Here is an 11,148-nt window from a genome sequence, read left to right on the forward strand (position 1 = left end):
AGCCTGAGGGGGACTTCTGCTGTGCTGACAGCAGGGCATGTCCTCCCTTAGGGACCATGTCCTCCCACAGGAGGAGTTCCATGATCCCACCCTTCATTAACATAAATGCATAAGGGAGGGTCAGTGGGTTAGCACCTGAGGAGGCCAAAATAAGGAACTGAGAGGTGTATGGTGGTGAAGCGTTGCAGCCTAGTGAGGAGCCCTGGGGTAAGGGATCCCTCCCATTTGTGAGGAGCGGGCAGTGGAAATGGCAATGGTCAAAGAGGCCCTGCCTCTCTCCCAGGCAGGAGGCTAACATTGCCTTTCAGGTACCCTGCAACATGCACCAGGGCCGGGCCAGCAGGGGGTGGTATGGGCACATGTCTGAGCCACAAGCAGGAGACAGGACCTGTGGACCAAGAACCAGGCTGTTTTGCTGGTGCCCTCTGCTCAGGGTGCTTGTGTGTGGTCTCAGCAGGTGCTTCCTCCCAGGACTCTCCCCAGGGATGAAGTCAACCTCCATCCTCCAGTCTGAGGCATGAACTAAGCTCCAGCACCAAGACTCAGGGGGAAGCTGGGCAGTCACTGGGTGGACCCCATTTGCATGGACAGCCCCTCCAGTGGCAGAGGGTGGAGGAGAAAAGGAGGCCTGGGGCAGCCCAGCCCACTGGGGGTTGAAGAGTCTGTTACCTTGACCTGGACTCCTGTGCTCCTCATCCTCCTCTCTCACTACACAGGTAGGGAGGGTCCTCGGACACACAGTGAAGACTCCCAGCCTGAATTAACCCATCTAGATCAGAGCCTGAGAAATTTTATCATGGTCCTGCACCCATCACCCATGAGTGTGTGTGTTTGCAGGTTCCCTGTCCCAGCCTGTCCTGACCCAGCCTCCCTCCCTCTCTGCATCTCTGGGATCATCAGCCAGACTCACCTGCACCCTGAGCAGTGGGTTCAATATTGGCTGCTACTACATACACTGGCAACAACAAAAGCCAGGGAGCCCTCCATGGTTTCTCCTGTACTATTACTCAGACTCAAATAAGCACCAGGGCTCCAGGCGCCCCAGCCACTTCTCTCGATCCAAAGATACTTCAGACAATGCAGGGCTTCTGCTCATCTTGGGGCTGCAGCTTGAGGACGAGGCTGACTATTACAGTCTGATTGGACACAGTAATGCTTCTCACAGTGACACAGGCAGATGGGATGTGGTACAGAAACCTCCATCTGTTTGGAGTCTTGTTTCATGGCAATTTAAAACTTATAAAATAAGTTGTATATACACAACTGTACCAGTAAGTATCACCTGGTTGATAATATATTTACCATCAACTACCCATTCAATGTTTCTGTGGCTTTCAGGAAAAACAAAACAAAAATGAGAAGTGAATAGTGTCATGATAATGCTGATGTTGCTTGTTTATTCATCTGGGACATAGCCAGGCCTGTGTAGTTGCTCTTTTTCTCCTGAAATGAGGGAAATGATCCTTCTTTGATTTCATCCTCCTCAGAGGTCATGGACCATCCCAGAGGGTGGACAGTCCACAGCATGGCCTCTGCCCTTCCGGGGGTCAGAGCAGAGACCTTTCCCCTGCATAAAAAGGGTTAATGGCCCCAGGCCTGGCACTGGGGCTCAGAAGCAGAGTTTGGTTCATCTGTACCAGGGCCTGGGCTCCCCTTCTCCTCACCCTGCTTGTTGACTGCACCGGTGATTTCCAAATACCCCTGAATAGCAAAATAATACCAGTTTGTGATCCACTGCATCAAATAAATATTCTCCACTATTAGGCATCCTTTGCTTTAAATTATGCTTATGCCATTCACTGGATGGAAGCTCAGATGAGATAAAACAGAAAGATGTATGTCATTCAACAAGACTTTGACTTCTGATTCACTAAATTGTTAAGAGTTCTGCTCTCATGTTAGTCCTCCCTGCCTAATACAAATCCCCCTACAGGGAAGAGGTCTTCGACACCTGCCCTTTAAATCCAGAATCAGCTTCATGGAGAACCATCCTTCAGGAGAAGACATAAGATGAACAAAGGGATATTTGGTCTCATTTTTGGCCACACACACACACACACACACACACATCACAGAGCTCTCCTCTCTCTGAGTGTATATTTTATTGGCCTCTGCAGTTTCCAGTCTTCTCAGTCCTTCCGGAAGTCAGGCTCACCCTGTGCTCACCCAGCCATCCTCAGTGTCACAATCTCCAGGAGGCAGAATCCCGTTAGCAGCTAACACTGGTGACATCGAGTGTCACTGGGGTCCTATCACCAGGGCAGCCAGGATGTGCTCTGAGCACCTGCTATCATGGGAAGAGGCTGATGCTCAGGAATCCCAGGAGGAGTCTCTGTCCATCTGGACAGCTCAGACACGGACCATCTTCAAGCTCCAGTCAGTGTCTGAGGCTGATCAGTACATTGATTCTGAGACTGCAGCCTCAGGGCAGTTCCCATGGTGCTCAAGACTCACGGGGATGTGGGACAAAACTTCCCTGTGCTCTCAAGGCTGGGCTGTCACTCCTTCATTCACCACTGCCACCCCTCCTGCTAGGCTGGGACTCTGCTGAAAATTCTGTCCTAATTGAAGGCCACAGGGCTATGACCTCAGGGACACAGTTCCTCTTATTTCCACCTCTCCACCACTCAGATGTGGGGCCTTTGAGAGGATCTTCTAGGCCCAGTTGGCCTTGGTAATTATATATATATATATAGTGATGGGTGGCTGAATGAGCAATAGCTCTATCCTGAACATGCTGGACACAAGACACAGAGACCAGATTTGTGCCCACCCAAGACAAGTGTGACCTGTAATTGGCTCCATCCTGGAAAGTCTGTCTGTGTTTGGTAATTCCATCAGTGTGAGGGCTCTAAGATTCAAAGGAACCGGCCCTCATGGGGTCCACTGGGTACCATGTCATGGTTTTCTAACTGCAGATCTAGATCCATGATACAAAACTAATGAAAATAATGATGATGATGATGACAATAATAATAATAATAGTAAATCAAATGATTCAGATCGAGGTTTATAAAAACCTATTCAACCAAGAATGGAAGACATTACTTTCCATTGTTTTTCCATCCATTTTTTCAACCACATTTTCTACCCATATTCTCTCTACAATAAGCACAGATTTATAAAAGTATATGAGTGATTGTACCTGCATTTTCAACTTGACATTGTCATTGACTTTATTTTTTTTTAAAGATTTTATTAATTTTTTGACAGAGAGAGAGACAGTGAGAGAGGGAACACAAGCAGGGGGAGTGGAAGACGGAGAAACAGGCTTCCCGCAGAGCAGGGAGCCCGATGCGGGACTCGATCCCAGGATCCTGGGATCATGACCTGAGCCAAGCGCAGACGCTTAACAACTGAACCACCCAGGCACCCTGCGATTAACTTTAAATCAATCTTAATGAGTTGAATTTTGTTTCAGTAACATACATGCATTTTAAGTACACTGTAGGCTAAGGCATGACTGATACATAAGCTCTATCACTGGGTGCCTGTCAGAGCATCTGCAACTGTCACTCTTTCCCTCCTAGAACTTCCAGCATTTGCCCCTTCTGCTCTGAGGTCAATGCCACACACAGGCTCACGTGGCAGGGCTCCTGCACACTTGTGTCTGTGTGCTGGGAGAACAGATCTTAGGAGGAAACCACTGCCCACAGTGTGTGGAGCACTGTTGTTTCAAGCAGGTGGAAACAGTGACAGGTGACAAAGATGTGCAGTGTGTAAGCCTCTAGGAATGCACAGAACGGCTTCTACCCACAATCTGGGGAGAATCATTCCCTGTCTCCTCAGTGCTATGGGGATCTTAGAGGAAGGAGAGCTTGGAAACCAGGGAGGACTCACACAAGAGGGAAGACACAGCATCCTGACAGAAGGGACCATGTGTCCCTGGGGTCCTGTCACTGTTCTGGACTCGATCCTGATCTAGAGGAGTTTGTGTAGAGACACCATCTCAGTCCTGACCCAGGAACTACCAAGGGAGCTGTGGACAGACTCACCCTGAATAATCTGAGTAGAGCATAAAGTCTGTCCTGATGTAATGGGAGGCCACATAAGGGGACACATGGCTGGGCCCAAATGCAGGGGAAAGAGATCAGAGCAGTGGGGAGGCAGGAGTCGTGTTTGATGGGCTCTGGTCACCATTTCACACAAAGGTATGTCTGGATCTGACACCGGGGGGGCAATCAGGGCCAGTTTCTGAGAGGTCAGGGGTGATCATAGCTGGGACCTGCCACCGGACACTGCTTTGCCCTCTGCTCAGGCCTCAGAGCTGTGACCACCTTACCACCTGGCCCCACACAGCCCTTCCCCTGCCCATCCCCCTACATCATCAGACAGAAGGACTTGACCCAGGTCCAATGAAGTGTCAGAAAGTTGGGGTCTCATTTGCATGTTTGGGCCCTCCCTCTCTCAGAGGATGAAGAGGGGAAGGAAGAGATGAGGGGAGGCTCTGCTCAGCTGTGACCCACAGAAAGCAGGATCAATGATGGTCTCCACCATGGCCTGGTTACCTCTCCTCCTCACCCTCCTCACTCACTGCACAGGTGACTGGATGTGGGGATAGGAGAAGTGGCCCTGGGAGGACACATGGGACCCTGCTTCCTCCTCTTATCTCCAGACCCCAGCACCATGCGGTCTCTCTCTCCCCCTTCCAGGGTCCCGGGCCCAGTATGTGATGATTCAGCCGCCCTCAGTTTCTGGGGCCCTAGGCCAGAGTGTCACCATCTCCTGCAAAGGAATCCCTGAAAACATTGAAATTGATAACTATGTGAGCTGGTACCAACAACTCCCAGGAAAGGCACCCAAAATCCTCAACTATGATGATGATAACAGAAACTCTGGGGTCCCCAACCGATTCTCTAGTTCCAAGTCAGGCAGCTCAGCCTCCCTGACCATCACTGGACTCCAGGCTGAGGATGAGGGTGATTATTACTGCCAGTCCTATGATCTCAGCTTCGATGCTCACACAGTGCTCTGTGCCTGTGGGGAAGTGAGAGAAAATCTGCTGTCCCCTTGACGATGGGGTTTCCTATGCAGCCCTACTCCTTGGGGGTCAGCTGGTTCCTTTGGTTGCTTGGTACAAGCTGGAGTCTGAGACACACTCTAGGGAACTTTGTCTACAAAATCTGTCCCCATTCTCTTTTTTTTATTATGTGCAGTTAGCCAACATATAGTATATCATTCGTTTTTGATGTAGTGTTGAACGATACATTAGTTGTGTATAACACCCAGTGCTCATCACAACACCTGCCTTCCTTAATACACACCACCCAGTTACCCCACCCCCCCACCCCCCTCCTTCTTTTACCCTCCGTTTTTTTCCCAGAGTCCAGAGTCTCTCATGGTTTGTCTCCCTCTCTGATTTCTTTCCATTCAGTTTTTCCTCTCTTTACCTGTGGATCCTCCATGCTATTCCTTATGTTCCACATATGAGTGAAACCATATGATAATTGTCTTTCTCTGCTTGACTTATTTTACTTAGCATAATCCCCTCCAGTTCCATCCATATTGATGCAAATGTTACGTATTTATCCTTTCTGATGGCTGAATAATATTCCATTGTGTATATATACACCCCATCTTCTTTATTCATTCATCTGTTGAAGGGCATCTCAGCTCCTTCTACAGTTTGGCTATTGTGGACATTGCTGCTATAAACATTGGGGTGCATGTGCCCCTTTCTTTCACTACATCTGTATCATTGGGGTAAATACCTAGTAGTGCAATTGCTGGGTTGTAGGGTAGCTCTATTTTTACCTTTTTGAGGAAACTCCATACTGGTTTCCAGAATGGCTGTACCAGCTTGCATTCACACCAACAGTGTAGGAGGATTCCATTTTCTCTGCATCCACCCCAATATCTGTGGTTTCCTGCCTTGTTAATTTTTGCCATTCTAACTGGTGGAAGGTGGTATCTCATTGTGGTTTTGATTTGTATTTACCTGATGGCTAGTGATGTTGAGCATTTTTTCATGTATCTCTTAGCCATTTGTATGTTTTCTTTGGATAAGTGTCTGTTCAAATCTTCTGCCCATTTCTTGACTGGATTATTTGTTTTTTGGGTGTTTAGTTTGAGAAGATGTTATAGATCATGTATACCAGCCCTTTATCTGTAATGTCATTTGTAAATATCTTCTCCCATTCTGTGGTTTGCCTCTTAGTTTTGTTGACTGTTTCTTTTGCTGTGCAGAAGCTTTTTTATCTTGAGAAGTCCCAAAAGTTCATTTTTGCTTTTGTTTCCCTTGCCTTTAGAGGTGTATCTTGGCAAAAGTTGCTGCGGTCAGTGTTGAAGAGGTTACTGCCTATGTTCTCCTCTAGGATTCTGAAGGATTCCTGTCTCACATTGAGGTCTTTCATCCATTTTGAGTCTATTTTTGTGTGTGGTGTAAGAGAATGGTCAAGTTTCATTCTTCTGTATATAGCTGTCCAATTTTCCCAGCACCATTTATTGAAGAGACCGTCTTTTTTCCATTGGATATTTTTTCCCTTGCTTTGTCGAAGATTAGTTGACCATAGAGTTGAGGGTCCATTTCTGGGCTCTCTATTCTGTTCCATTGATCTATGTGTCTGTTTTTGTGCCAATACCATACTGTCTTGGTGATCACAGCTTTGTCAAATAGCATGAAATCAGGCAACATGATGTCCCCAGCTTTGTTTTTCTTTTTCAACATTCACTTGGTGAACCGGGGTCTTTTCTGGTTCCATACAAATTTTAGAATTTTTTGTTCCAACTCTTTGGAAAATGCCAACGGTATTTTAATAGGGATGGCGTTGAAAGAGTAGATTGCTCTGAGTAGCATAGATATTTTTAAATGTTTATTCTTCCAATCCATGACAATGGGATGTTTTTCCATCTTTTTGTGTCTTCCTCAATTTCTTTCATAAATGTTCTCTAGTTTCTAGAGTATAGATCTTTTACCTCTTCGGTTAGGTTTATTCCTGGTTATCTTATGGGTTTTGGTGCTACCATAAATGGAATCAATTCCTTAATTTCTCTTTCTTCAGTCACATTGTTAGTGTATATAAATGCAACTGATTTCTGTGCATTGATTTTGTATCCTGCAACATTGCTGAATTAATTGTATAAGTTCTAGAACTTTGGGAGCAGAATCCTTTGGGTTTTCCACAAAAAGTATCATGTCATCTGTGAAGAGAGAATTTGACTTCTTCTTTGCCAACTTGAATGCTTTTTATTTCTTTTTGTTGTCTGATTGCTGAGGCTAGGAATTCTAGTACTATGTTGAACAATAATGGTGATAGTGGGCATCACTGTCGTGTTCCTGACCTTAAGGGAAAAGCTCTCAGTTTTTCCCCACTGAGAATGATATTCGCTGTGGGCTTTCCATAGACAGCTTTTATGATAAAGAGGTATGTTCCCTCTATCCCTATATTTTGAACAGTTTTAATCAGGAAAGGATGCTGTATTTTGTCAAATCCTTTTTCTGCATCAATTGAGAGGATCATACTTTTCTTGCCTTTACTTTTATTAACGTGTTCTATCATGTTGATTGATTTCCGAATGTTGAACCACCCTTGCATCCTTGGAATAAATCCCTACCTGGTCCTGGTTGTGGTGAATAATCCTTTTAATGTTCTCTTGGATCCTATTGGCTAAGATCTTGGTGAGTATTTTGACATCCATGTCCATCAGGGTTATTGGTCTGTAATTCTCCTTTTTGATGGGGTCTTTGTCTGGTTTGGGGATCAGGGTAATGCTGGCCTCATAGAACGAGTTTGGATGTTTTCCTTCTGTTTCTATTTTTTGAAACAGCTTCAGTAGAATAGGTATTATTTCTTCTTTAAATGTTTGGTAGAATTCCCCTAGGAAGCCATCTGGTCCTAGAGTCTTATTTGTTGGGAGGTTTTTAATTACTGCTTCGATTTCTTTGCTGGTTATTGATCTATTCAGATTGTTTCTTTTCCTGTTTCAGAATTGGTAGTTTATAAGATTCCAAGAAGGCATCGCTTTCTTCCTTATTGCTTAATTTGGTGGCATATAGGTGCTGGTAATAATATCTAATAATTGTTTCTATTTCCTCGGTGTTAGTTGTGATCTCTCCCCACCCATTCATAATTTTATTAATTTGGGTCCTTTCCCTTTTCTTTCTTTTTATTCTTTTTTTAATTAACATATACTGTATTATTTGTTTCAGGGGTACAGGTCTGTGATTCATCACTCTTACACAATTCACAGCACGCACCATAACACTTAACCTCCCCAATGTCCATCACCCAACCACCCCATCTCTCCCACAGCCCCACCACTCCAGCAACCCTGTTTGTTTCCTGAGATTAAGAGTCCCTTATGGTTTGTCTCCCTCTCTGATTTTGTCCCATTTCATTTTTTCCTCTCTTCCCCCATGATCCTCTGCCTTGTTTCTTAAATTCCACATATCAGCGAGAGCATATGATAATTGTCTTTCTCTGATTGACTTATTTCACTTAGCATCATACCCTCTAGTTCCATCCACGTCATTGCAAATGACAAGATTTCATTTTTTGATGGCTGCATAATATTCCATATATACCACATCTTCTTTATCCATTCATCTGTTGATGGACATCAAGGCTCTTTCCATAGTTTGGCTATTGTGGACATTGCTGCTATAAACATTGGGGTGCATGTGCCCCTTCAGAGCACTACATTTGTATCATGGGGGTAAATACCCAGTAGTGCAATTGCTGGATCGTAGGGTAGCTCTATTTTCAACTTTTGAAGGAACCTCTGTACTGATTTCCAGAGTGGCTGCACCAGCTTGCTTTCCCACCAACAGTGTAGGAGGGTTCCCCCTACTCCACATCCTCGCCAACATCTGTCTTTTCCTGACGTGTTAATTTTAACCATTCTGACTGGTATGAGGTCGTATCTCATTTAGGTTTTTTTTTCTAAGATTTTATTTATTTATTCATGAGAGACAGAGAGAGAGAGAGAGAGAGGCAGAGGGAGAAGCAGGCTCCCAAGGAGCAGGGAGCCCGATGTGGGACTCGATCCCAGCACCCAAGGATCATGACGGGAGCCGAAGGCAGGCGCTTAACCATCTGAGCCACCCAGGTGTCCCTCATTTAGGTTTTGATTTGGATTTCCCTGATGCCGAGTGATGTTGAGCACTTTTTCATATGTCTGTTGGCCATTTGGATGTCTTCTTTGGAAAAATGTCTGTTCATGTCTTCTGCCCATTTCTTGAGTGGATTATTCTTTGGGTGTTGAGTTTGATAAGTTCTTTATAGATTTTGGATACTAGCCTTTATCTGATATGTCATTTGCAAATAATTTCTCCCAATCTGTAGGTTGTCTTTTGGTTTTGTTGACTGTTTCCTTTGCTTTGCAAAACCTTTTTTCTTGATGAAGTCCCGGTAGTTCATTTTTGCCCTTGCTTCCCTTGCCTTTGGCGATGTTTCTAGGAAGAAGTTGCTGCAGCTGAGATCAAAGAGGTTGCTGCCTGTGTTCTCCTTTAGGATTTTGATGGACTCCTGTCTCACATTGAGGTCTTTCAACCATTTGGAGTCTATTTTTGTGTGTGGTGTAAGGAAATGGTCCAGTTTCATTCTTCTGCATGTGGCTGTCCAATTTTCCCAACACCATTTGTTGAAGAGCCAAGGAAACCATCTTAAGCGCAGTTAGGGGGAAGAGATTCCTTACATACAGAGGGAGGAACATCAGAATAACGTCAGACCTATCCACAGAGACCTGGCAAGCCAGAAAGGCCTGGCAAGACATATTCAGGGTACTAAATGAGAAGAACATGCAGCCAAGAATACTTTATCCGGCAAGGCTTTCATTTAGAATGGATGGAGAGATGCAGAGCTTCCACGACCGGCAGAAGTTGAAAGAATATGTGACCACTAAGCCGGCCCTGCAAGAAATATTAAGGGGGGTTCTATAAAAGGAGAAAGACCCCAAGAGTGATCTACAACAGAAATTTACAGGGACAATCTATAAAAACAACGTCTTCACAGGCAACATGATGACAATTAATTCATATCTTTCAATAATCACTCTCAACGTGAATGGCCTAAACGCTCCCATAAAATGGCACAGGGTTGCAGATTGGATAAAAAGACAGGACCCATCCATATGCTGTCTACAAGAGACTCATTTTGAACCTAAAGATACATCCAGACTGAAAGTGAAGGGATGGAGATCCATCTTCCATGCCAGCGGACCTCAAAAGAAAGCTGGGGTAGCAATTCTTATATCAGACAAATTAGATTTTAAACTAAAGTCTGTAATAAGAGACACAGAAGGACACTATATCATTCTTAAAGGGTCTATCCAACAAGAAGATCTAACAATCGTAAATATCTATGCCCCCAACATGGGAGCAGCCATCTACATAAGGCAACTGTTAACCAAAATAAAGAGTCATATTGATAACAATACGTTCATTGTAGGAGACCTCAATACTCCACTCTCAGCAATGGACAGATCATCTAAGCAGAAAATCAACAAGGAAACAAGAGCTTTGAATGATACATTGGACCAGATGGACCTCATAGATATTTACAGAACATTCCACCCTAAAACAACAGAATACTCATTCTTCTCGAGCGCACATGGAACTGTCTCCAGAATAGACCATATACTGGGTCACAAATCAGGTCTCAACCGATACCAAAAGATTGAGATTATTCCCTGCATATTCTCAAACCACAATGCTCTAAAACTGGAACTCAATCACAAGAAAAAATTTGGCAGAAATTCAAACACTTGGAAGCTAAAGACCACTCTGCTCAAGAATGTTTGGGTCAACCAAGAAATCAAAGAAGAACTTAAACAATTCATGGAAATCAATGAGAACGAAAACACATCAGTCCAAAACCTATGGGATACTGCAAAGGCGGTCCTAAGGGGGAAATACATAGCCATCCAAGCCTCACTCAAAAAAATGGAACAATCCCAAATTCACCAACTAACTCTACACCTTAAAGAACTAGAAAAAAAGCAACAAACGATGCCTAAGCCACGCATTACAAGAGAAATAATTAAAATTAGAGCAGAAATCAATGAATTAGAAACCAGAAACACAGTAGATCAGATCAACGAAACTAGGAGTTGGTTCTTTGAAAGAATTAATAAGATCGATAAAACACTGGCCAGACTTATTCAAAAGAAGAGAGAAAGGACCCAAAGTAATAAAATTATGAATGAAAG

The 11,148-nt window shown here is 44.4% G+C and overlaps 1 gene segment (V, D, J or C); it reads left to right on the top strand.

The window, feature by feature from the left end:
• The first annotated feature begins 4,495 nt into the window (after nt 1–4,495).
• Nucleotides 4,496–5,014, top strand: LOC116628943. The segment is given in 2 exon segments: nt 4,496–4,541; nt 4,653–5,014. Coding segments are annotated over 2 exon segments (408 nt in total).
• Nucleotides 5,015–11,148: the final 6,134 nt, after the last annotated feature.

Source organism: Phoca vitulina, unplaced genomic scaffold (genome assembly GCF_004348235.1).
Source record: "Phoca vitulina isolate PV1807 unplaced genomic scaffold, GSC_HSeal_1.0 scaffold146, whole genome shotgun sequence".
Taxonomy (NCBI): Eukaryota; Metazoa; Chordata; class Mammalia; order Carnivora; family Phocidae; genus Phoca; species Phoca vitulina.